Source organism: Pholis gunnellus, assembly GCF_910591455.1.
Source record: "Pholis gunnellus genome assembly, chromosome: 5".
Classification (NCBI taxonomy): Eukaryota; Metazoa; Chordata; class Actinopteri; order Perciformes; family Pholidae; genus Pholis; species Pholis gunnellus.
In genome coordinates this window covers 4670793-4698450 of record NC_136531.1, presented here as the reverse complement: position 1 = coordinate 4698450, position 27658 = coordinate 4670793, and the positions used below count along the sequence as shown (strand labels likewise).

Here is a 27658-nt window from a genome sequence, read left to right as displayed (position 1 = left end):
AGAAAAAAAAAAAAGAAGACGCTGCATCCCTTGAAGAATTTATTTTCAGTAGCAAAAGCAAAATGTCTGCCACCATATTGGTTTGTGTCCCCCCCCCCCCCCCTCCAGTTACATGTTGAACTCAACAGAACATCATGGCAAACATACCAACACATTACATCCAACAGACAATGTACAAAACATTTAGTTGAGGCACAAAAATGCCCAAATCCATAAGGCAAAAAAAAAAATAAACTATTCTTCAAGAGCACTTTTGGCGTTAAAAATCTATAAAAAAAAAGAAATCCATCAAGAAATTGTAATCTTACAAACCTTTGACTCAGAACAATACTCATAAATTAAACAAAAGGAATATCTTAAGGCTCTTGACGATTAAGTTAATAAATGAAATATACACAATGATTAATAAAAAAATATTTACATATCTATACAGAAACATTCTACGTGGACAATTCTTCATATTGACTTAACCCCCCTCCCTCCCCAAAAAAACCCAAAATAAATATATTTTTCTCCCAAATTGGTCGGGTGCTGTGGAGCAACAAGGCGAACAGCACATTCAAATACAAAACTCATTCTTGAATCAAAGAAGAAGTCTTTTTAGAAACGCTACACCCTAACGAAGACGTCCACAAAATCGGCGATCCAGCCGACCGCAGTGGGCCGTTCGGGCCAGCGTCATAAATTAAACGTCAAAAATTAAACGTCAAAAATTAAACGTCAAAAATTAAACGTCAAAATAAACGCCAAAAGTCAATTTTGAAACAAAAGAACAAAAAGGAGAAGAAACCCCAACAAGAGACAAATAACCAAAAGTCTTCCACCACTGAGGTGTGACGGATCTCTGTGGACCCCCGTTGGTTATACAATATACTCCATCCGGTTTACACTCTGTGACTGCAGCTGCCTGTTGTCCTGTTTGCTAGTCCAGTGTGGGGGTTTGCCTGTCGTGTGGTGGGGGGGGCGTTCCCCCCAGTCCACCAGCGAGTACGCCGGCGTTGCCCGGGGGAACCTCGCCTTCTGCAGCCTCTTGTCCATCTCGTCCTCCTCCGATTGGCTTCCAGTGTCCGACTTCCTGATCTTGGCGTTGACGGCGTTCTTGTCATCGCAGAGCTGGTGATGGAGCAGTAGGTGGTGGTGCTGGTGGTTCGGTGCGTTTTTCACGATGGGGTTCTTGATGTGGTTGAGCTGCTCGCGGGCGGCGCTGACGCTGTTGTGGAGGGCGTTGTTGTCCTCGGCAGCCGGTGCCAAAGACGCCGCCGCCGCCGCCGCCTGGGTGTTGACCCCCGCGTGGGCGCTCCGCTTCCTTCGCCTCCTCACGAACCACAGCAACATCAAGACGATCGCCAACGCCCAGACAAGAACCACAGCGGAAACCAGAAGGGGCACGAGGTGGTCTGCTGGACGAATAAAAAGGAAAGGAGGTCAGCGAACAACTCACACAACGGACTAAAAACTCAACTTTAAGCGTAAAGTAACAGTCTGACTTTGGGGGAATTTGTTTGCCGCTTTAGCCACCGTCAGATAAGAAGACGGATATCGGTTTCATCACCGTGCGTCTAGTACAGAAATACGTATGTCTAGCCTATGTAGCGCTATCCCTTTTTATTCAAAATAAACTGCACTTAAAGTTATTCATTCCAACCAAAAACACGCAGATGCAGTTTGACCAATTAAATAGACGTTGAATTCCTAGATTCTTCCAGTGCCATCAACTGTGCTTAGCGGATCAGCTTTGCCCAGTAGACAGGCATCACATGGCCTAAGTGTGGAACTTTGGTAGATGGGGCGAGATTCAAACCGTTCAAGAATCATATTTGGCGTCCAAAAAAAAAAAAAAAAAAAAGCCAGTGAGTGCTCCTTATTTTGTCAAACTACAATTCCCAAAGTCAAAAATGACGTTTCACGCTCAAATGCACAGGAGAGTTGTAAAACGTCGATGTCCTCTCCGTTTAGTGGCTCACCGTTGGGGTTGTGGCTCTGTCTCCGCTGGATCCGGACCTCTGCGATGGCGCTGATGACGGTGCTGTTGGCGCTCTTCTTGCTGACCAGATCCATGATCCTGTCTGTGATTTCCTTGACAAAGGTCAGACCTGTCCGCTGGTCCTCCGTCGACTGAAATAATCAGCGGGAAAAACTCCCATTATGGTTTATCTATGACATTTCAGTCTAAATAACTGCTTGTGTTGGTACCCTCTAATCACCGATTCATGCAACACAATAAGTCATGAAAGCTTTTCCATTCCCAAGAAGAAGAAAAAAAAAATCATCTGGCACTCTGGATGCATTTTATTTTTTTGGCTGCAGAAACAGCGGTTTGAAACCGTTTAACAAATCTTAAGCTTTTAGCGACAGTGTTGGTGCTCTTATCTCTGAATTCTGACTCCTTTTCCATTTTATAATCCCAGACTTTTGGGAAATGTTAGCTTGATCTACTAGAAATGGGAGGAACTTATTACCCGATCCTATCAACTGGTGACAGCTTTAAAATCTTTACACTACAGAGTTTTGTTCTACGTTTCCAAACAACCATTAAAAGGACTCTTCAGACCAACACGAGACTCACGATGGCTACGTGGATCTCCTTGTTGGTGCTGAGCGACGGCTCGCAGGTCATGGAGACGGAGGAGTCGGAGGACAGATTCTTGACGACGTAGAGGCTCCTGAGCTCACGACAGACCTGCTCCACCGTCACACCCTGTAACACCACACCAGAGGAAATCCATCAGCGTCCAGCGTGGCGATAATTCTACCCGATATGAAAACACCCCAAGGAGACCGTTTCTACTAATGTTGGGAAGGAGGAAAACCAAACTGACCATTGCCGTGATGTCCTTGTTGAAGGTGAAGGTGACGTTGGCGCAGCTGCTCTCTGAGTGACACCTGGCTGGGGGCGGGGCCCGGTGGGCTGGGCTCATGCACTCCGCCTAATACACAATACATTATGTGTTCATCATCAAAACAAACAACAACTACAGAACAGTGTTTATAATAGATCCGCCTCTACCAATCCTGCATAAAGACGACTGTTGGCACTTTAAGTCAATTTGACTGCTGCTGTACTTTCACTTTTATGGTCATGAGTATTTTTTACAGACAGTTTTTTTAAGCCAATAACATCACTACTATCTTCAGACGCATCGTGTTGTTGTTCACACTAAATAATTATGTTAAAGTAGTTCAAACGTAACTCGTAACTGCGTTTTCTACATTTAGCATGCTTTTGCTAAACAACTGAATAAAACTGGGTACAGCTTGGACAGCAACAATATTATATTAACTATTAATGCACTGTAAAAAAAACTATAGATTTAGTGTACAATTGAGTACTAAAACCTTTTTAAAATGTTCAAATAAAATCTAAATGATGTAGTGTAAACAGTAACTTCATAATCATTGTCAGTGTTTTGGTACATTTTTTAAAATTAAAATAAAATAAGTTTCATGAAATCTTAAGTAAAGAGGAATAAATGAAACACCAAAGTATGGTTTAAATGTTGTACTACCTTGTGTTTTGCAAGTGCCTTCATCACTTCAAGTGTTTATTGTAACAGTAGTTTTACCTTGGAGCAGACGATCCTCCCGTTGTGACAGCGGCACTTGTTGCAGTCTTCGTCCCATCCGCTTCCGTCCAGAGCCAGCAGCCCTCCAACCACACAGGGCCTCCCCGACGCTGCAGCACAAAGTTTACCGTCAGCATCAACTGTGACCGACACGTCTCAGTGCAGAGGAGTTCATCAGTAACAGCGATTTACATCTGCTTTAAGATTCACATGATGGTGAAGACAACGTCTCAGAACTATTGTTACAGTACTAGGTATACAAACGGTATGAAGTACATAAACTGTGTGCAGGTTTTACCTTCTTGGCAGCGGGGGCCGGCTCTCCCTGGTGGGCAGATGCAACGGAAAGCGTTGATTTCATCCACACAGGTGGAGCCGAAGGAGCAGGGAGACGACTGGCAGTCATTGATATCTAAAAGAGATGAGTGACAAGTTGTTATTATCGCCCACTGAAATATGAATTACACTTCTTTGTCTCGTCTGAGAGCTAAATGAAAAGACAGAATGGGAATAATAGAAAGGGCAGCAGATGAGTGGAGGGAGGTTAAAGGTTAAAGGTTAACACTCACTGATCCTGCAGTCTGGGCCGGCGAACCCCGGAGCGCATTCACATCGATACCAGTTGTCTCCATCGACACAGGTACCGCTGTTGTAACTGCAGGACAGAGATGAAGGGTTTATTAGGGGGGGAAATAAATAAACAACCAACCCTGGGCTAACTGAGCTGGAGCCCTCATACCGAATCTAAATATGTTATAAAACAAATTGTTAAAAATTCATAGAATTCTATGTTGTACAAAATGTCACAGCATAGTACGCCATAAGAAAGTCATAAAATAGTATAGTATATATCATAAAAAAGTCATAAAAGAAGTCAAAGGATATCGTGATGTATATATAAAATGTAATATGTACATCAGTGTGTGTTGAACTCACCAGGGATGAGGACTGCAGTCGTTGGCATCTGGAAAATAAAGGAAGAAAACGTCAGACTTCACTCACCGTGTTCGTCACATCACACACGTCTGACTCTGGACTATGAAATGAAATATCTTCAGTAACATTAGCAGTGTAGCTCTGACAGGGGCAACACTTTTACTCAACATCTATTCTACGGATTACAATTAAAGTTTAGAAACAGAGATTCATGGTCGCCAGATCATGGATCCTTTTCTAAAAGCTGATTTTCTCAACAACAACAACATGAAACGAAATCAGCCTCGGAGCTATTCAAAGACTTAAAATTATATTTGTTTTGTACATACCTTTCTAATATTTTTTTTTGTATTAGTATATACTGTATCTATTTAAACTATAAGTCTATATTGTACATTTATACAATTTCCATATATTTCAGTAAGTAAATCAGGCGTCTTTGGCACAATGTTTTTCTTTGTATGAATAAAGTTCTGTTATCTTTTAACATGCTAAATATGACCACATTAACATGCATACAATTAGCATGTTAACATACTTAAAGCATGTTACCAAACATGCAGTTATGCTAACAAGTGTCCCCGTCCATTTAAGTAATTTGTTGTTTTTCCATGTAGGTTTTTGTGCACATACTTCATTTTAAAAATTTATGAATTTAGCATGTTAACACACTAACATTTGTGACATGCTGAACGTAATTAACATGCATATGGTTAGCATTCTAACATGCTAAATGTTAGCACATTAACACGCCGTCCTCTTAAAAGAAAAAAGGTCCACGATTTCAATTTGAAATGCATCACATGTAGAGTATAATGTGACACTCACAAATCATGTCTTCACACGGAATGTGAACCCTTAAAATTTGACCCTTGATTTACATTATGCGGACTAGAGTGGATGTGCAGTGACTCACTGTGGCTGCAGGTGGCGCCCTTCCAGCCCTCCTTACAGACGCAGCTGAAAGAGTCTCCGCCCACCACACAGGTTCCTCCGTTCTCACAGGGACTCGGCAGACAGCTGCTGTTCTTCGCTGTAGACACAAATACGACAGTTAGATGTTTTTCGCCGAAACATGAAGACACTTTTAAAATAAAAAAAGAAGAACAAAGCAGCGTCATGTCATTGCTGACCGATGTTACAGGTGGCGCCCTCCCAGCCAGCAGCACACAGACACTTGAAGGCGTCTCCTTCGTCGTAGCAGGTTCCCCCGTTGTTACAGGTCGCCTCGTCGCACTGACTCTCCCCTGGGAATAAGAACAGCGAGTCAGAAATGTTAACCAACATCTGGGTCAACTGGAGGGCCAGCATTCACACGGCAGTTTTATGTTTTCTCACTCGAGTGGCAGGTCTTCCCCTTCCAGCCGTTGCTACACTCGCAGTAAAAATCGTTGACGAGGTCTCGACAGACGCCGCGGTTCCGGCACGGAGCGGAGCTGCAGTCGTCGATGTCTGCGCGACAAATAACAAAAACATCGGAAACACGTCCAATATGGCCGCTCAACACCGCCTCTTCCTGCTACGGCTACGAGGATGAAGAGGGAGGAAGAGGAGGACTCACTGTTCTGGCAGGTAGGTCCGTCCCAGCCGTCAGCGCAGATGCACTGATACTGACTGACTTTATCGATACAGGTTCCTCCATTCAGACACGGGGCGCTCTCACAGTCATTTATGTCTGACAGGAAGAGGGAAGAGAAACAATAATGTTTATCATCAATTCAGTTTTTATAGAATCAAGTTAATAAAAAAAAACATCTAAATGGAAAAAAAAGTTGTTGCTCGATGGATTATTAAAACACTTTTATGGGAAAACACATTAATTTATTTACTCACTCTCGTGGCAGTATGTCCCGGTGAATCCTTCCTCACACTCGCAGCTGAACTGTCCGCCGGCGTGGCTCCGACACCGCCCGTGGGGGCCACACACGTTGGACGAAATCAAACGCACCCCGCCCGGCGTGCTATTGGACGCCACCGCCACCGTGCAGCTGTCAATCACTGGGGGAGAAAGAGACGTATGCTAATTTAGATCAATAAAAAATCATCTTAATCTTTAATAATACGTCATCATTTGTTTGTTAATTATATTTTGTGTTACTAATCTGCAATGTCTCTTTAAATGATCAAATAAATGTAGTGGAGTAGAAAGTAGCAGAATATGCAAATACTAACGTAAAGTACAAGTAGCTGAGAATACTACTCAAGTAAAGAACTTGAGTAAATGTACGCAGACAACAGAACCGGACATGGATAACGAGTGAACATGGGGTGGACGTGAACCTTTGCAGGGCGTCGTGCGGCAGTGGTCTTTCAGGTGAGAGCAGTTCTTGCCCTCGAAGTCGTCGGGACATTTGCAGAAGTATTCTGCCGCAAGGTTGAAACACTGGCCGCCGTTTTGACACGGACTGTGGAGGCAGTAATCGATATCCAACTGTGGACAGAGAGAACAATTCAGCATCCAGCTGGGATTTAACGATGCTCGGCATTTCACAACAATAATAATTCGTTCAATAGCTAATACATTAATATTATACATTAACAGCACTGTACACAGTATCTTTGTGTTCCCTCTTTATGGCATCTCCTAATTAAAAGCAATATTTATAAGTCGAGTATATCAAGAAAACAGCATGTGTGTCAGGCATACTTTGGACTCTTTTCAGCTGTTCAGACTGTTAACCAGCCAGACAAAGACGTGGTGTAAAGTTACAGCAATTATCTATAATTATAATATTGAATATAAATTGAATTGAATAGAGGAAATGAAGAGGAGGAGGACCAGCTGAGCCAAATAAAAGAACAATGCAGAGTTTAAAATCAGGTCACAGCAGAAACTAACACAAATAAACAGGCACATACTGGTCCAGACGATTTCCTACAACCAACATTAAATGGTCTTCAGCAATGTTAGCTACCAAGTGTGGATTGTTCATTTTTAATTTCAGATGTTAATTGATAAAATAATTGAAAAGATTTCGTATATTGTGAACAAACCAGGTCAGTTAGCAGAAATAAACTTCCTGTTTCCATTATCCGTGTCTTAGCTACAGCTCACCTGACAGCGACTTCCAGAGAAGCCGGGTGGACACAGGCAGTGGAAGCCGTTAACTGCGTCGTGGCATCGGCCGCCGTTGATGCACGGCCCGCTGGCGCACTCGTCCACGTCTTTCTCGCAGCGTTCGCCGGCGAAACCCAGAGCGCACACACACTTATAACCGTTCACCAGGTCCTGAATGACAAAAGTTCCGTTACTATTTCTAAAATTATATTTATATTTCCAAATCACGCACCAGTTTTTAGTGACGATGTTTTGTATTTCTTATGATATATTTCAGTATTCAGTCTTGCTAACACCTTTTAATAGTTTTTGCTAGCTAGCTGTTACTGTACCGTGAGGTATGATTGAGTATGCTAATGGGGAGTTTTAATTTGTGTATTTACATTCATTTTTAATTGTATAACATTTCTTTTATAAATGAGTTGTTCACGTTAAGCTCTAAGTTTACACACAGCCCACATTGTCAGCTCAAATTTTCACTTTGCACATAGTTGACTTGCTAGCTAACGCTAGCTTACTACGAGCTTTCTGTTGTTGTTATTTTCTTGTTTTTCGCTGCTTTGACTGTCAAAGAACTTTGTGAACTCTGTTTTTAAAAAGGTGCTATATAAATAGTTATTATTATTATTACTAACTACATGGCACAATTCACACTGTATGTATTAGCTTCTAGCTCTTAGCCAAACTAAGCCACATGTTCAGGGAGGTCAGAAGACTACAGAACTACTTTTTAACCAAAAACATCTGCACACACACATTTACACTCGTACTCAATAATGGTTTGTATTTAAGATTTTGTTTCACCCTCTGAAAAAGGTAAAAACTGTAAATCTGAACTGTGTATGTTGACCACGCACACTGTCAGATAATGCTGCTAATGTAATGTAATCTGGCTCCTATCAGTAAACAATAAACCATTGTGAGATGAAGAATGGCAGGAAAAAAAAAAGGAGCAATCAGCATTTGAAAAGAACGAGGACAGACTGTTTATCTTCTGTTGGGCAATGAGAACGTTTGGAGAAATCTGATCTGCTGTTGTCAAGGACACACAAGCACAAATACAGTCACGTCTCTGTCCTACATGCATGGCTCAGCATTTGCTGTTTATAGCTGTGGTGTGTGTGTGTGTGTGTGTGTGTGTGTGTTCTCCAACTAGGAAGCGTGTGAATCCTCTGAAGCTCACCTTGCATGTCGCTCCGTTCTGACACTGACCTCGACAGTCGTTGATATCTGCAGAAAATCAAGTTTTCAATGAGATTTTACAAAAACAAGTTCTCCTGCGGATAAGCGGTTTGTTTAGGAGCTTAAAGCTAAGCTGTAAGTGAAATGACGGAGTTTTGAGGATGAAGGTTTGAATCTTATTGCCAACAAAGCAAAGATTTACCAAACCGTGTCCGTCTGTAACAAAATTGTTGTCGTTTTATTAATCTCCTGTTCTTGTTGGATGGGAAAGAGTATTATTTAACCGTGTACAAACAGAAAAAGATGTTAAAAGTAAAGCTGAGTTTGTGTTTCACTTGTCAATCCTGTCACATTGCAGCCTCATGTGACAGTTGATCAAACTGAGTTTCAAAACAAAAGCTTCTATACAAATATAAAGATTATTGTTATTTAGGCTGCCGGTTGACAGTTCTGGCATCACGACTGCCTCCAGCTGCCTCGTCCCATCTGCTCCTCACTACACATTGTTGTTGTGTCGTTGGGAGCGTGTTACTCACTGGTGTCACAGTTCTGGCCCGTCCAACCTGGGACGCACTCGCAGAAGTATCCTCCAATCAGATTTCGGCAGGAGTTGGCGTTGGCGCAGGGGTCGTCGTCACACTCGTTGGCATCTGAAACGAAACAACAAACAACAGAATAAACGGATTAGAGGGAGAAAGCAGGAGTTTACAGATGAATTTGTTTATATGTTGCTTCTCTGCTCAATGTTGTAAAAGTTTTAAACTATTTAAAAAAAGCAAGTTGTAACCTTTGTTTTTGAAAAGTGCTATATAAATAAAGTTAATTACTTTTATTAATGTTATTTGTAATATTATTTTAACAATTGGCCTGTCCTGTAAATGCCACAGTGTCTTCTTTTTCAGTAAAAGTTATTTTAGCTTAAAATGCCGCTTCATTGCCTTTCATTGTTTATTAACAAGTCAATGAACAACAGAGGATGCAGATGTCAAAGGTCGGGAGGAGGAACAGGAACAGATGCAACAAATAGAGTTAAAGGGTACTTTGAGTCTGGCCTTCAAGTCGGTGAGCAGGAGGACGGACTGTAAGCAGTGGATGCGTCTAAAAATCATTCAGCAGTGGACTTCAAAAATCGAGGGCCGGCAGACCAAACTAACTAGCAACAGTTAAAGGTTGAGGAGCATGTGGCTGCTGGCTGCTGGTCGGCGGAGGATTAGCGCTGCGGTGGGGCGATTCCGTAGCGCTAATCCTCCAAACCACAACCATTCCTCCCCGAGATCATCCTGGTTATTAGGTGAAATAAACCTCAGGAGTCTCAGTGAGAGGAGGTGAAGGATGGAGCTCCGACCTGCCGGACTGAAAACGCCCCAAGGAAAAACTGATCCCCACGAATGGAAGAGATGAATCATAACTTAAATACAGTTTTCCTAAACAGCCTCAAACCTCCACCACAAATTTGGAAAAAAGAGCACAGCAACAGTTCTGGTTCTGGAGTTAGAGGAGGTCCCCACCGATGAGGCAGGTCTTTCCGGTCCACTGAGGCGGACAGGTGCACTTGAAACCGTTCACCAGGTCCTGACAGGTTCCTCCGTGACTGCAGGGGTTCGCCAGACACTCGTCCACGTCTGAGACGGAGAGAAAGTCCAAAAGCAGTTCATGAAGCTTCACCGCAGGTTTCAAAGAGGATCTGATAAATGATGAAGGTTTTCAGCGGGGGGCTTACTGTTGGAGCAGGAGGGTCCGGTCCACCCGGGGGCACAGCGGCACTCGAAACCCTGACTGGTTTCCACACAGCTTCCTCCACTCAGACAGGGGTTGGACAGACAGGCGTGGTCCGCTGAGACAGACGGATACATGTTTTCAGTCAGATCAGTGGTCAAACAAAAACAGGCAAAAACGAAGGATCTTGTTTTATTCTGTTTTCACTACTTTTATTTACTCACGTTATTTGGACTCAATGTGCATACGAGTCGTACTGAACATGTACCATCGCAATATTTATGAAAAAATACATTTAAAATCATTTGAGTTTTAAATTTCTTACATATCTGTGTGTATAATTTGTGTCTATATTTCATTACACCATGAAAAGTATCGTGCCGCGTTAGCTTCGAGCTGTTCATCCTCTGAGGTTCATCCTCTGAGGAGCAAGACTGTCGTCAGCATATGATACTCAAACCTAACGGTTTTCCACGTCATTTTAATCCTGTTGCAAGTAAACATGAAGTTCTGATAACACTTCACAGGAAGGGTTGAAAAGTCTTCATAGTGCCTTGCTGCTAGTAGCGGGAATTGAACCACGGACTCCTCTCACCTCTGTGACAGTTGACCCCCGAGAAGCCGTCGGGACAGGAGCAGTGGTATTTGTCTGGTCCCGTGTTGCTGCAGGTTCCTCCGTTCAGACACGGCTGCAGCGTCGCACACGTGTTCAGATCTGCGGCGCAAAGTCGCGACATTCATATTAAATTCTCCGGATGATCAGCCGCAGAGGTTCACTAAATGAAATGTACTTTTATCTGTGTGTTCAAGTTGACAGAAGATACTCATGTTCCTTCTAATATGCAAAGAAAAAGCAGAGAGTGTGAGAAAACACACTTAAAGTTGATGGAGCGAGTTCTCGTGTGTGTGTGTACCTTTGTCACACAGCTGTCCTCCATAGTTGGTGTCACAGAGACACTGCCAGGGCTCCACACAGCTGCCGTAAACACAGCCGGGATGAGGGATACAGTGATCACAATACTCCCCCTGCCAGCCATACAGACACCTGAGAGACATCACACACAAACAAACAATAAAAATGGCCGCAGTTGCAATTATTAGATTTTTAAAAAAAAGACGGAATACTATGAAAAATGTTGTTGAATTGTGATCGAATACTGTCAGAGTACATTGTGAGCAGCATTCATACACACGATAGATATTATAGTGTATAAAGTATAGTATAAATAAACACCTAAATGTATATTTTGGAGGTTTCTTTTCACTGGTGTGAAAGACGACATGTTATAGAAGAAAAATCTCAAAATTGATAAGAGGCATTAAAAACCATGTGTCTCGCCTTAAAATAAAAACATACATCACGAATGAAATAAAGTAAAATCAACTCCTGAAACAGTTGCTGAAAAGCTGAAAGAGCCTCATTTGATTCCAGTTGAGGACGTCTGTCTCATGTCACACCTCTCTGTCTCTACGGTCACTATCAAATACAGACAAGCAGACAGAGGAGCCGCGGCGCTCGTGTTTTGTGTGTGTGCTGGTTCTCACTTGCACTCTCCAGGAACTTTACAGGATCCGTGTTCTGTGCTGCAGCCCTGTCTGCACATTGCTGCAGAGAGACGGAAAGGAAAAAAATGTGGGCAAATGCAGGTCATGGATGTCTCCAGTTTTCCACAAGCACTTGAACGCACCAGCGGGGAAGCGTCCCGGCTCTAAGCTGCTAGACGTCGACTGGGAAGCATCATCTCTCCCAGCGAGTTTAAAGTGTTACTTCTCTTTTTCTTGACTTTCATAGAGAGAATGAATAAAAATACATGAACTGAATCATGAAGACAAAAATAACAAACCTAGATATAGTTCCGTGTTACAAACGACTCGTTTTATTATCAGAATTTGATCAATACGCTCCAATAATAACTCGAGAGAGTCAGATGATTACATCATTTTATGCTATTCATGTGTGACGGGAGGGTTAGTTTTGATATGTCATTGAAAGTGTATTTTAATATAAATGCAGGAAACAAATCTCTGCCTGGAAGGAAGGAGAATCATTTAAAAACTGCTCTGACATGATTTATAACAACATTACATGAAATGGGCTAAAACAGAGTTCCCATGCATCAATAAAACCCACAGAGAACTCACCAGTGTTGCAGTCTGGACCGGACCAGCCCTCCAGGCACGTCTTGTTGCCGTTGTGGTCGCACTCATAGTGGCCGAAGAAGTCGTCTCGCGGGCGGCAGAACTTGTTGCAGCCGAAGCCGTAGTAGTGCTCGTCGCAGCTGAGGCGGACCTGGAAGTGGAACTGGGCCACGGGGCCGTTGTGCTTCAGGCTCTGCCACTGCCGGCTGGGGTTGATCATCCCCGAGTGGACGGCCTTCTCAATCATCGCCCCGCCGGCGCCTGTAGACACAACGGTTTAGATCCGTCAGACAGGAAACACTGAGGCGAAGAGATGCACACGAGACTGTATATAAGAAGTGGACGTGGTCACTATGACCCTGCTTTATGGTCTATTTGACTCTATATAGACCATAATGTACTAAATGAACATCATGCTGTATTGAAGAAGACTTGAAACTAGAGATTGAGACCATGAACTCATGTTTACAATGTTTACTGAGGTAATAAATCAAGAGAGAAGTAGAGTCATTTTCTCATAGACTTCTATACAATCAGAGGAGTCGCCCCCTGATGGCCATTAAAAAGAATGAGGCCATATAGACTTCACTTTTTTAACTTCCACCTGCTTGTAAACAGAGAAAAACAAGGTAGAGAGCAAAAGAGGCAAAAACGCATCACTGAAGGGCTTTTGTTGTGAAATAACTGTGAAACTGTTGTGAAACTGGAGGCACAACAAGTGTTTGAGTTAGCTTAAAATGCTAACTTGTTGCTATATAGCGACCGCTCTAAACCCTCTGATTGGTGCAGCTTTATACGGCTTTCTTGACAGACAAGAAAATGTTTCTGGGACATTTTTTTTTTGGATTCTATTTTGGTTTACAGCTAGAATTGTAATTACAAAATTCTGCAAAAAATATTCTGAATTCAAAGATAAGGTAGTAAAAGGATATACTCTTTTTAGGTAAAGATGGAAATACATAAAATAAAATGTTCATAATAACTTCAAATAGCCTAAAGCGACATTTTCAAACGGCTTGTTAACTTAAGAGTCAGTTTATTACGTAGAAGACAAAGAAAACCATCAAACAGACACTTGATTGAACAAACGAGTAATCGCCTAATGATGATGGGTCATTAGTCTTTGAGCCTCGTCCTCAGCAGCTGGACAAACACCAGTACAGTAACGGTACTCTGCTGGAGCGTTGGTGAGGACAGTGGTAGTTGTAGCTGCAGAAGGAGGCGGGCTGCTGTAATATTCCACAGAGTTTGAAAATGCTGAGCCGCTCTGTGGTATTTCACCAGCGGGGTGGAAAGTGTGGTCGGGCCGAGGTGACGGCGTCTGTGTAAACGACGAGCGACTGGACTCAAAGAGCTGAAAACAGACTCCAGAAACCTCGGAGCAGGTAACACCATCGGCCTGGGAGCAAACTGTGACACTTCACATCACGATGGGGAATAAAAAAAAAAGGTGATGAAAATGGCACGGGGGTAGCAGATTTGAAAAATAGGTACCCTCGAAAAAAGGCTGGATCCGTTCCGTCCAGAATATTTGAGCAAATATTCAAACCTGGCACTTCATCGATGAATACCGGCCGAGCTGTCGAGCAAACGGCCGCCTGAGAGCTGCAACTCCCAAAACTGGCCCGAAGAAGAAAAACCTCTTGATGAGTTTGGGTTTACTTTCCTTCTTTGTTACTGAAGCATGTATAAACTGCTTTTAACCTTATTTGTGTGTGAGCTACAGAGACAACTTAAACTACATTTAGAAATATAATTGTCCCATTACTGAATGAAATTAAAGCTTTGATTGAAGCAATCTGCTGGTTTGTTTTCAGTCTGTGGTCTCTTTGACGTGTGCTCTATGTTGTTTTAAGTCTGTCGTTATTGTGTTATTTTTATGTGCTGCTTTTACGCTGTCATCTTGACCAGGACCCTTTTGTAAAAGAGATTCAAACGGTGAAGGTTAAATAAATAAACAGACGGTAGTAGAGAGATGATGCCACTGAAAGACGTTTTAACTGTAGATTTGTTGAGCGCATCGCAAAAGAAAAAGGCGATCGTCCGTCAACTAGGTGACACTTAAAGCTGCATTCAATCATTTCTTAACTACCTGATGGCAGCAGAACAAAATGTAATCACAACACTGACAGTATAAACAGCTGCTTATTTCAGTTTCAGTTACAGTATTTAAATTACAGAGCAGCCTGATCATTCATTGGGAGCGGTGTTTGTGTCCACCTGATGAATTTAATTCGGGTATTCTTTGTCTTTTAGCTCTGTTTTTGGTCTCCACCAACTCCTCGGGTTAATGTGCGTCTCTTCAGCTGCTAAACGCTTCGCTATGTTCACTAACTGTGTCGGAGCGGGTAGTGTCCGGAGGGTTCCTGCTGCACAGTCACAGAACGATGCAGGTGTCCATTAAAGGCCACGTGTCGGAGGCACTTAGCTTGTTGATGCCAAACTGAGAGGGTCAATATTTGTTCTGTCCTCATTTGGCTTGACGGCAGTTTCAGTTGTGTTTGCCCGCTGAAGGTTTCTGAATAAAAAAACCAACATCAGAGTATCATAGTATCTACGGCTGGGCGATGTGGAGGAAATCAAATAACACAGTATTCCTGAGCAAATACCTCGATATCAAACAACACAATGGGATTGTTGATACATAATCCTCAGTAGTGAGGATGTAAAAACTAAGCGGGTAAAGGACACTAATAGAATAGTTCAGAAGTTCAGAAAATGACATGAGTTGACTGTAATGTGACCTTTCTAAACCAGGAACACTCATATTACGATATCCAAAATCCAAGACGACGTCAAGTCTCATGTCAAGATGTTAATAAATATTACTCCAAACCACTTTTGGAGTAAAACTGGCTGCAGTGAAGCCCACCTGGGCCGAGGTCAGCCGACTTCACACCGGGCCTATAATGGCTCCCTGAGGGACGCCAAATACAGCACCGAGCCAACACTCTCGCTCCGACCGCCTCGCTGACCGCCGGGTGATAAACAGACGCAACAAACTAAAAGTTGCCAGCTTCACGCTCTCCTCTCACACACTCTTCACAACCAGTTTCCTGAATGGGACTCATCCAGGGCACGTAAACACCTCCACAAGCTGCTGTAGTAAGAGAGGGGAGGGGGGGGGGGGGGGGGTTTAGCGCTGCAATAAACAAGAGAGGGAACTCCAGAAGTCTGCAAGGGGTTATAAAAAAACGAAGTAAAAAAAGGGAAAGGATGTCTTGATGTTATCTAATGTCTTCTGTGTCTCATATTTAATTGAACATGAACTGAGAAGTCTGTTGACATGTATATTGTTGTCATATTTCAGAGTGAACGATGAAACATTTTGAGCTCAGAAAAAGATTTTTGCAAACAATTTAACTCTCACACAAATAAAACTTCTTTCTTTGGCTTTTTCGTGTTTGATGAACAGTCGACAGTGAAAGGCAGACGGGTAATAAAGGGAGAGAGAGGGTTGTGACATGCTGGAATCAAATACAGGACGTAAAAAAAAAGAAAAACATATCAAAATCTTGCCTGTAATTTCATAGATGATATTCGTCGCCATCTCATGTCAAATCTACATTAGGACTGTTCTAGAGAAACTGTTTCTTTAAGCATTTGAATAAAGAAACTGAAGCAGATTTGCAGTCGGTTAGTTTTCACACAGACGTGGCGTCTTTATGGGCTTGAGGCCTGCGCAGCACTGAGCTCTCGGGTCAAAAGGTTGTGTTCGTGTCAGCAAGAAACCAAGCCAAGCAGAGAGGAGTGAAGAAGAAGAGAAGATGAAGAGAGGTGATGAAGATACTCACTGCCGGAGGACGAGTCGTTGTTGAAGTCCAAGGCTTCCACGATCAACGTGTACGACCTCTGCACACAAAGACAGAGAGAGAATCAATGGAAACGTTCAGAACTATCCATCAAGTGAAAATAACATTTAGTTTTTGTTTTTATAAATTGGACATTTTAGATACTTATAACTTAAACAGTGTAATGCAATGAAAGGGTGAAATATGTCCAACACCAGCAGAACACAGTAACGCTGGATATTGGCACTGATCTCCTAAATGCTTATTGTCAACAAAATGTAATTTGATTCTTTAAGACTGAGTTACATCATAAATCCCAATAGTAAACAAATATGCTACACTTACAATTTATGGTGGGAAATGTGTTTAAGTGCACATATTAATATTAAAAACATTTCACTGTTATTAACATTGTGGAATAGAATAAAATAGACAAACGGGGGAAATGAAAAATGTACAAATGATGTAAATGCAGCAGTCACACAACATTTCGTGCAGATGCAGACACACACACACACACACACACACACACACATCTACTGAGAACAGGATAAAGATCGGTTTCTGAAGAATCAAAGTTGGGCGTTTCAACTTTAAGGAGCATGGGACAGATCAAGTGAAGTCTTTAATGAGAAACACTGGAAACAAAATTCACAGGCGTCACTGAAACACCCTGAAGCCTCTAAATAGAGATACACAGAGTGTGTGTGCGTGCGTGTGTGTCCCATTATTTCAGCTCCACTTTGAAACCCTTTGTCTCTCTTAAGGCCACTGTCGCTCTCACCGCTATCGAATGACAGACGTACCAGAGCCTGCCAGAGTGTGTGTGTGTGTGTGTGTGTGTGTGTTGTTGTGGCGGTTTAAGGATCGGAGGTTTCTCTCTCTCTCTCTCTCTCACATTCACACCATCCAAATTTGGAGCTCGACGTCAACAAGACACGAAAATAAGAGCAGGGAACCGCAAAGGCTGATTGTTTGTGGGCTCCTTTACGAGACCTTCTGGAGTTTTAACGCTGGAGAGCGAGGACCATTTCGTCTGGTCCTCATTTCTTCCATGAGTTGTTTGGGGGTAAAGACCTGGTTTTAATGCTAGGTGTAGGTGTAGGTTAGGAAAATGAATGGGTCCTCACGTATAGAAGAACATTCTTGTGTTTGTGATTTGCAGGTTACAGACTCTTTTTGCATTTGATAAAAGGACATCTATTGCTCTTCTATCCATCCTGGGAGAGGGTTCCCTCCTCTGTTGCTCTCAGAGGTTTCTTCGTGTTAAATGTTTTTTTCGGGGAGTTGATGTTGTTCGGACTGTAAAGCCTTCTGAGGCAAATTTGCGATTTTGGGCTGTATAAATAGATTGAACTGAATAGAACATAGTGTCATGGCTGTCTGTTAAAACAGAGTAGACACTTCAAATGAATGTTAAAGCTACAGTAAAAATGGAAACTTGTACCAAACAATTACATAAACTCCAATATTCCCGTTTGTTCCAGGCTGTTTTCTCTTTTCCTTAAAAAGCTGGAACAAAAATCAAAGTCACTTCAAATCAGTGACCTGCTAATATCAATCCTGTGTGAAGAGAGAGCTCAGCACCCGACCACCACAAACACTGGAAACACCAGAAACCTGGAGACTTGATGGGTTCCTGGTTTGTTGCCTCATTGATGTTAAAGCCGACCCGCTTATGTTAAAAAAAAAAAAAAAAAAAAAAAAAAAAAAAAAAAAAAACTTGCTTTAAATGTTCCTGAACTTCAACATCGGTGGTCCCACATCATCCTGTCCACACTCGTCAAACCCTGCGGATGTTGCCGTAGATCCACAGCAGCTAGATAAACTCTCTCCCACCAACACTCTGCTCTGCAGGAAACCACAGTCGGTCCATGTCGTTTACAGATTAGCGGTTAGCTCGGGCTGTGATGTCAGGTTATCGAGCGCCTCAGAGCAGCTGACAGGATTATTGGACCATAATGAGCCATAACAAACCAAACACGCGGGATTTGTTCATGTCTTGCATGTTTGCCGTGGTCTACAGAGCCTCTGGAGATGGAAATATACAGTGGATTTACACACGAACAGATAAGAGAAGGAAGAAAAAGCGTGACATTTAGCTTCAATCTTTGTAGTGTTTGCAGCCATGCAGCTGGACTCAACAAGATGTTCCTACAGACTGAGTCACGCCACACAAAACAGTGTTTCCCCACACACGGGGAGCAAGTTCCACGCATCCTGACTGAATATATTGTACTTTGATAAAGGATACATCCAGTTTATCACAACTTTCATCTTACTTTAGCAGTTTTTTTTTATTGTTTCTATCAATAATAATTACATTGTTACCTGAGATATTGGAACATCACTCTAAAAAAAGTCTGGTGGGTCTGAAACCTTGGCGGTCAGACACAAACCAACAGTTATACAGATTATTGTAAACCACTTTGTCTGGAGGTCAAACTGAAAGTGAGCTTTCATTCCTGCGCATGAAGCAGAAAAGAAACTGGACTTCCGAGTATAAAATTAAGCAGATCTTCCGCATCCATGGACCCGTAGAGCATGAGCACTAGCGTTTCCTTTAACCCCGTCCCCCAGTTCAGCCTCGTTCTCTGGCTCATTCACATGAACGGAGGAAGGAAAACGACTCTGGATTCGGCTAATAGTGTATTTTACAACTTTTAAATAAGGGCCGTTTATGCAGACGTACTGGGAAGTTGATTTACCTAAAAAAAACCTTTAAAAAAAACTGTTACGGACATCTCTTTCCCAATTTAAGTCTGTGGGAAACAGACTGGAAAGATTTGACATAGTGGCCAAATATTTTTGTTGTAATTTTGACCTGCTGGGCTTCCGTCTACTTTGATGGTTACGAATGCAAGCAGCGCTAAAGTGTGACTCAGCATTTTCTGCAGCAGGTATGAGAATGCAATGAGTTTCTCCAGTCAAAGACCAGAACTAAAATATGCAAGCAAGTCAAAATCTACAATTCAGCTTGAGCATGTCACCATACATATTTGAAGTTTTCTTTATTTTCCCCTTTCACCAAAAAGTATCACAAAATACCTCATCATTTTACGACGAGTTACTGACTCTGGCAGCCGAAACTAAAGCTGGTTTCAACATATTTTCTTTTCTTACCGACAATAATCTAAAACCACAATCTAAAAGCAGAATCAAGGAAATCTTATTCTGTCAAATAAATTCCTGATTGCTCGTCAACGGTTCCACACAGAGCGTGACGTCTCCGGTGAACCACAGAGCTGTTTACCCCGACGCCACATAACTGTCGCTAATGCAGAACCGAGCTAACGTGCCGAAGCGGTGACTGAAAACCCTCTGAGCAGCTCTTGCAACATCCTTACGTCACCCTTCTGGCTGAAACAGGATCTGGGCGTCGAGGCTGATGCCTCCTGACCCCGCAGGAAAAGTGAAACGCGTTGCCCACCAAACACAGTGGGTGGCACCTAAAAAACATTTTAGCAGCTAATTAGATTTCTAGATGAGACCAGGGACAAGAACCTGACAGCCGGGTTACCTGCCAACAGGTTCCGCTCACTTCCTGCCAAAACATCTAGCGGCAGGCCGTTGGGGATTTCCCATCACTCCCCCTCTCTCTGTGATTGTTTGATTGAGGAGGTGGAACTGCTTTCTCTGGCTGCGGGCTCAGTGTGGGAAAATAGTTTGTTAGCAGGCAGAGCCAGGCAACATGTGGAGGCAGGTCCTGGGCTGGGAGGAGGAGGAGGAGGAGGAGAGCTCCGAACTCACTGAGCGAAACTAAAAGATCTTCCTCCGTTTACGTTTTTGTTTGGCGGCCTCGTCCATGGCGACCGGCAACACGGTGAGAAGAAGATGCAGGTCAGGCATCGCTGGTTCTCACTGAGGGGACGCTGAAGCTGCAACTAACAATTAGTGTCAGAAAGTCTCTTACACCTAATATCCATCCTCTACACTTCCCTAGAGCCCAAGGGGACATCTTCAAGTGGAGTTGTTTTTGTCCAACCAACAGTCTATAAGTCAGTTTAACATGATATTAAAATATTAAACCCATTGGTTTGTGGACGATTCCGCCGTCGCCGTCTTGGATTACGGCCGTCGCCATGTTTTTTTTTTTACAACCGATAAACAGAAGTTACCATATTTGGAATGTGGAGGAGCGACGTAGAGACGCCGGATACGGCTCTGGTAGAGACAGCGACCTGTCAATCACAATAAGCCCCGCCCTAAAGCATACTCCGCTTTATGGTCTGTTTGACTCTAAATGAACCATCATTTACTAAATGAACATCATGCTGTATTGAAGAAGACTTGAAACTACAGATTGAGACCATAAACTCATGTTTACTGAGGTAGTAAATCAAGAGAGAAGTAGAGTCATTTTCTCATAGACTTCTATACAATCTGACATCTTTTTGTAACGGGAGGAGTCGCCCCCTGCTGGTCAGTAGAGATAATGCACGTTTTAAGACATTTCCTCATCGGCTTCACTCGGCAGAACCAGAGGTTGCCGCCGGTGTAAAACATAAATAAAGCAGAAAAATTCACAATAGAGAAGCTGCAATCCGTGTTAAATTTGACTAATTTAGCAGTTGGCTACTTAGCTAGCTATTTGCTAATTCCACCATGCTTCCATGCTACAGAGGCACATGGGAGAAGTTTGCCGTCATAGTTCTTTAGCCAGAAAAGGGTTTATTTGAACCCAAACCATGATATTTCCTAAACCTAAGGAGATTCCTGACAGAAAGGTAAACTTCTCCCATGATCATTGAAAAAAGCACATTATTAAAATTTCCATTCATGATGGCAGTTACCTTTTAAATTAACTCACCCTAAACGCTAATGCTAATCCCTAGCGTGCTGACTATTGTTATGATTATGGTTGGGTCTGAGTACCGTCAAGGGGCCGTTAGGGTGACAGAATACAGTGTTAAACTCTGACAAACATTTGTAAAGTTGAGTTTACGTGCAAGACTGGGACATGTGTATGCTAGTGATTAGCGTTGGTGATTTACAGGGTAATTAAGGGTAATGTTTACTCTTCACTAATACTCTAATTATCCACCATCATTGGCTTCTTATTCGCTTGTTAAAACAAGTCATGTACTATTGACAAAAGGTACATCCTCGCTGTGTGGTGACGCAGATTACCCGGTGACTGGCGGGTTGTATTTTTTGGGACGGTCTGATTAGCTGTAATGAGTTTAATGGTTTGATGTCATATGGGAACGACTGGGACAGAGGAAAAGAAAGTGAGGGTGGAAGGAAAGGAAGGGAAGGAAGGAAAGGATAAAAAAAAAAGATCAAGGAGTGACTGGACGCTTCCAGCGTCTGTCAGCAGTGGGACTCATCAGAAATTTCCATGTTTGGTCGACTCGTGGAGCCACATCTGGACTCCTCTGAGCCTGGCACATCAAAAAAAAAAATTATAATTCACTGGGGCAGTTAAGCTTAACCTTCTCTGCTTCCTTCAGTCTTTTCTTTGTAAAAATCATACTTAATTGTGTCCGTTACAAGAACAACAGGACAGAAGAGGACAGAAGTGGACAGCCTATCACGTGGCTGCTGTCACCTTTTGGGTTGGCCTTTTAAGATGAAACCAAAAGGCCAAACTCTAAATGTTGATAAAAGGTGTCAAAAGACAAAATGAGAAATTAAAAATCAATGTTTATCTTTTTACTCAGTAGCTGATCTGTAAAACAAATTGTATATATTATTTTAAATTAGGTTTATGACTTAATCTGATGAGAATTATTCATAGCAGATCATCTGTTTTCAGTTTAACAGACGAAAACTTTCAGACTGTTGGGCAACCAGTCATCCATCCAGATCAGCGCTGCATGGGTGACTGGTTTGTGTGTGTGTGTGGTCTGGTGAAGACAACATCATTTGTTCCAACACAAACCCCAGCAGGATTAACTACTAGTGAACTGAGTCAGAGCACAAACATCTCAACACCTTCTGGTCAGATTATCCTGAAACTTGCTGTGAATATTCATCGTCCCCAGAGGATGAAGCCCGGTCATTTTGGTGACCTCATGACCTTTAGCGCCATCGTCAGGGCAAAAGAGAAACATGTCCTCCTCTGAATCAGCTTGTGCACAAAATCAAAAAAAAGGTCAGAAATGTCTTAATCGCCATCCGTCCTGCTCCTCAGAGGATAAACTCCTTCAGATTTGCATGACCCCATGAAGTTTCCCCTAGCGCCGCCCTCAGGACACACTTTACAGAGTTAGGATTGAATCTTGCATAAACTGTAAAGCCACTGGTGGATTGAAATGAAGAATTGAAAGAGTTTGTGTATTGGAATCAGGAGGTGTTGCTTCAACTCCCCGTGGGTCAACACGAGTTGCACCACAAACTTTTCTCTGGTTGAGGTTTTCCTCTACTATCTACTCACTGACGGTGGATACATTGTTCCACCACCCGCCCCCAATCCCCAACCCCTCTGTCCCGGCATTGTCCCATAAGCCCCGGCTGCAGCCCGGCCACGGCCGTGCCCATTGTTCCCTTAGTACTCTGCTCATTTAAACCGAAGAAAAAGCACAGAAAGAAAGATGGAAAAAAGCATCAGAGAGGATGAGACACCGAAACAAAAGGTGGAAAAATACAACACAGCAGGAGGGAAAGGATTCTAAAAAACACAAGCGCTGTGAGACATAAAAAACTACTGAAAAAAAAGAAAGAGGAGGAGGAGGAGGAGGGATGAACCAACGGTGGGGTCTCGGGTGAAATGCTGCAGGTTTGGCACGACTTTACAAATCCTGAGCCGCCATCACAGCTCCAATAAACATGACTGACGCACACGGAGAAGCTGTTTGGGTCGGTCCTGCCAGTTTAAATTGTGTAGACAACAAAACAAAAAAGGCAACGACAAAAAAACAACTCATCCTGCCCCGACGACCACATTTAACATGCCAGTTACCAGGGTCAACAGCAGGAATGTCCTGCAGCCAGCCGAGCAGCGGCAACAACGGCCCTTTATCCCCCCCCCCCCCCCCTCCCGCTGAGAGGTCAGGGGAGATAACTACCACAACAACGCATGAAAGAGAGAAAGAAGAAACACCCGGCGGCCTCGGCCCGCCGGTGTCTTCTCCTGACCGGAGAAGTTTGTCCTCAGTTGTAGTTCCAGGCAGGAAACCACAGCAGCCGCTGATGAGCACATGAAACCTCAGCCAGTGTCTGCTGAGCGTCACAGGGGTCTGGACTCAAACCAGATCAACCCCGAAGACGATCGGCGCGAGAAGCCCACCAGCTCTATATCTGCTGCGTCGTTCCCACCGGGAAACAAAACAGCTGATAGAAAAGACAAAAACTCTCTGAGGAGTTCATAATTCTATCAGTCCAACCCGGCAGATTTATGACCCAACCAGCAAACGCTATTAGAGAGCCTGAAATAAAGTGTGCGGTTTTATTACATGAACGGATAGTGATGTGGCTGGATTACTTGGAAGAGAGAACGCCAGATTGGTAAGTAAGTTAAAGTAACATATTTCTCTTCCTCCCTGTCTTGTATCGTGATAGTGTTGCATTGTATATTCGAGAGATAACATTTGTGGGGAGGAAAACGGGTCAGATTAGACACCAACAAAACAATCAACTATAAAACGCATCGTTTGAAACTAGTCCCCTCAGCTGAAGGTAAAATATCTAAAGTTACAGTTTTGTTTAACTAATGAGGGAAACAGACAACATCACCGGTCTGAGAACACCTGTCCACTTCCTAGTGTTGGTTCAGTTCTGGTCAGAAGAGCTGAACATCTGGCCGAAGAAGCAACACAAACTCGAACACAACCCAAAATACCTCGAACATCAATGAGACAAACCGTAGAACTTTTGAACTCACCGGCCACGCGAAGCTGAACGGCAGCACGATCCTGGCGTTGTCGCTCTTGGCGTTGCGTAAAGAAAAGGTATTCCCACCGAGCACGGGCGTGGAGGCGGTGCCGAAGCTGCAGGGCCCGGCTGTGGACACCTTCAGCTGGTACTCCTTCAGGCACACCCGGAAGTAGGTGTCGCATTCGTCCGCCGTGCACTGCCGGTCCGTGGCGTCCCGGGGCGCGTCGCAGCAGGCGCCGGTCTGCAGCTGCCCGTTCACGTTCTGCATCGACAAGATCTGGAGCTCAAAGTATCCCGAGGCCGAAGAAACCTGCAGAGAGGGTCGACAGGTGAGCTCGCGGCAGGTAGAGGAAGAAATGAAGACAAAACGAGATTCACTGCCAACAACACTCTGCTGTGGAGGTATTTACAGGTCCTCTTGGTTCCTGGACCAGGACCCCACCCGGGACCAAGTTGGGTCAAATCAGGTCTGTGTGTCTAACCCAACAAATATTGTGTTCTCTCGACCAGATTTTCAGGTCTAATTATCCTCAGAACCGGGTTCTGAACTCTAAGTGCATTTAACATCTGGGATTTATTTTTGAATCCCTCCTGAAGCAAAATTGAAGCGGCAGCGATCAAGATATCCTCACTAGATCCTTCATTTCCCATAATGCAACTCAACAGCATCAATTGTTGGACTTCCCCTCCCCGGTGAACCCCCATGCTTTTGAAACTGTTTGTGACGCGGCCCTGCTGTCGTACATTTGTTGTCTTGAAGCCTGAGGTGAGGCGACCCAGATGACATCACTGTGACATCATCGGGGTAGATTTTGTCACACCTGATGAAACTCCTCCAGAGACGTACAACTGTTAAGACGGGCCGAGCGGTGCTCAACATGACAAGTAAACTAAACGTCACGCAAACAATCGGTGGATTTCATTTCAGCCATATGACCTCTGAGTTGGAAACTCTGCGATCTCAACGAAATGTTCAAATAAAGTCGTGCAAGTTTGAACAAAGTTTGGACAAAAGAATCTGTAAAGAAAGCAGAGGCACGAAGATAAAGCTGAAACCATCAACTGATTCATCAATAAGGTGATTGACAGGAAGTCTCTCAGCAACAATCTGTTATAAAGCAAAGCGTCAAATGTTTTCTGACTGCAGCTTCTTCAAAGTGAAGATTTGCTGCTTTTCTCTGTCGTATCATTTTATCAGTTGCAGCTCTCCACGAAGAGGTTTAGAGATCTCAACCTGCATGATTGTTCTTGACAACCTTCCAACGACAGCTGCATGTTTTGTCCTGGAAATGTGTAAAGATCAAATATAAACCGACGAGGAGACAGTTTAACTGTAGAGAGCACGCTGCCGTTGAGTTAGTGCGGTGTCACAGGGTTCAGCAGGAAACACTGAGCTCTGAGACTTTTACTTTACGACTTCAGAGCTCCCTGCAGGATCTCATACACTCACAGCTCACGTTCAAAACTGAGGACAGTGAAGCAAAAGAAAGATTCTGATAAAACACAAACATTGCCAATGCAAGTCCAAAGATTGCTTTCAACCGACAGTTTGTCAAAACACAGTCCATGTGATCCAAAGCTGACCGAAATACAACTGAACTTATATCCTTATGGAGTAAAAGTCCTATTAAACAAATACGTATTATTGCACACATCTGTAAATATGAAGCAATGATCCTTTAAGTTCACCAATAAGAAATGTAAACCCCTGATATAAGAGCAGACTGAGGAGCAAAAGCATCATGTGGTTTGTAAACCATCAATTTATTTATTTTTAAACTTCAAGCACAACTCACATTTAAGTGATTTGATGTTCAAATATTATTTAACTATGTATGTTTTGTGCAAAATTACGTCATCACTCCTCAACTTTGACATCGTGGAAATCCAAAGCAAGTTCTCAAAAATGATGATTTATCACTTTACTCCTGTTGGTTTAAGGAGCTTTAAGAACATTGAATAATTAATAACTTAATTTTAAGAGACGAAACAGCTGAATTAAGTTGAGTTTTTGAAGACACATTTCATAATAACACAAATAACAGGAACAACTTGAGAAAGTAGGCCTATTAAAAGTTGAAAATTAAAAAGGTTTCAGCTCACTTTTACTTGACAAAACTTTCGTCAAACTTTGTGGAAAGCAACTGCTGATTCATAAAGACGTCAGAAGATAAATCACCATCATTTTCTCCAGAACAGAAGAGAAAGATCTGCTCCATAAACAACACAAATATCAGCGGGAGTCTGGTGTACCTGTATGCGGGCAGAGAGCAGCAGGAGCTGCAGGCTGACGGCAGCGGGGAGGAGGAAGGAGCTCCGTGTGAGGGTCATGCCGGCGGTTAGCTGCTGCCGATCGGCTGTCGGGGGCTCAGGGGTAGTCGGTGCGACCCTCCGCTCCGGGTGTTTATCCCTCCGGAATGGGACATGCACAGCTTTTCCCTCCAGGAAAGATCTCCACAAAGTCCTGACAGAAAAAGATCCGTTCTGCGTGCTTCGTGCACGGGAACCTTTTGTCTGCTATTGTCCTGCTTTTCTGTTATCACAGCTCCGAGCGAACGCAGGTTGCGACACCATCCGACTGACTGCAGGCGAAGCGCGGACAGCACTTTGGTAGACACCGGAGGAGGCTGGGTAATATCCACCGACACGAGGCGGGGGCTGATTGCAGACCACGCCCACTCATGCATATTAATGAGAAGCGGTTTGTTTACAGTCGGTTCACACGGAGGTGCAGAAGTGCCTTCACACATGGAGGGCAAATAAATCCCCAAAACTGACATGAGAGGAGTTTAACGTCTGAACGATAATTATAGAAACAGAAGAAGAAAGTAAGGTCCCGCTGAAGATGACTGTTTACGGTATTATTCAAATACTGCACATATTTCTCTCTTTTTCTGTAACTCTCTCAGTCGTTTTGTTGAGGTGCTGCTACCTGTACGGTGGCTCTGAAGTGAATTGAAAAACTTCAGTGAAACCCAAATATTTTCTTTTAATTCAATGCACAAAATCCAAAATGACTAGAGCTTTGAAGCCCTGGAAGATAATACTTTGTAAATATGTGTGTTGAGATCTCGTGGGTTGATATGCAAATAGAAAATTACAATAGATGTGTAAAAACATCTTTCAGACTTCAGGGCTCCTTAATAATGACTTAGCCAACAGTATATAATAATGTGTGTACAAAAACACATTATCTTGCGTGCAAAAGATTTAAAAAAATTGAATATTTTGGAACTTTCACAAACCACAACAATGAATGTATGAAATAAATGAATGGCGGTCCTTGTTATAGTGCCCGGGGTAAAGTGAACAGGTTTCAAAATAAAAGCCCTGAGGAGTGTAACAAGTCTTCCACAGATTCCTGCAGTTACTGTCAAATTAGGCACCTGATGATGTCACCACCACCGTCACATTCATCACATTCATCACAATCATCACAATCATCATCATCATCA

General features: G+C 43.1%; 1 protein-coding gene across 2 annotated transcripts; it reads right to left on the bottom strand.

The window, feature by feature from the left end:
- Window positions 1–179: 179 nt before the first annotated feature.
- LOC306695985 (protein jagged-1a-like) lies at window positions 180–26733 on the bottom strand. 2 transcript variants are annotated; one of them, XM_079159451.1, is made up of 26 exons: window positions 26457–26733; window positions 24211–24513; window positions 16389–16446; window positions 12598–12855; window positions 12001–12061; window positions 11370–11500; window positions 11051–11170; window positions 10460–10573; window positions 10248–10361; window positions 9276–9389; window positions 8741–8787; window positions 7555–7728; window positions 6780–6930; window positions 6333–6497; window positions 6061–6174; window positions 5838–5951; window positions 5633–5746; window positions 5416–5532; window positions 4500–4527; window positions 4133–4218; window positions 3862–3975; window positions 3564–3673; window positions 2820–2927; window positions 2567–2698; window positions 1965–2115; window positions 180–1400 (listed from the first exon to the last, which is right to left on the bottom strand). In XM_079159451.1, the coding sequence occupies exons 1-26, from the start codon at window positions 26532–26534 to the stop codon at window positions 862–864; spliced, it is 3615 nt and encodes a 1204-aa protein (XP_079015577.1). In that variant the 5' UTR covers window positions 26535–26733; the 3' UTR covers window positions 180–861. The 2 variants fall into 2 exon arrangements, with proteins under 2 accessions (XP_079015577.1, XP_079015578.1); XM_079159452.1 differs by having other exon boundaries at window positions 180–1397.
- Window positions 26734–27658: the final 925 nt, after the last annotated feature.

What these genes read in the sequence shown, in the direction of transcription:
- LOC306695985 (XM_079159451.1), bottom strand. Translation starts at nt 26,534, where the DNA reads ATGACCCTCACACGGAGCTCCTTCCTCCTCCCCGCTGCCGTCAGCCTG. An exon ending in GGGCCAGAACTGTGACACCA is followed by an intron (nt 8,788 to 9,275) that starts GTGAGTAACACG and finishes GATTTTCTGCAG; the next exon opens with ATATCAACGACTGTCGAGGT. An exon ending in CGGCCCAGACTGCAGGATCA is followed by an intron (nt 3,976 to 4,132) that starts GTGAGTGTTAAC and finishes CATCTCTTTTAG; the next exon opens with ATATCAATGACTGCCAGTCG.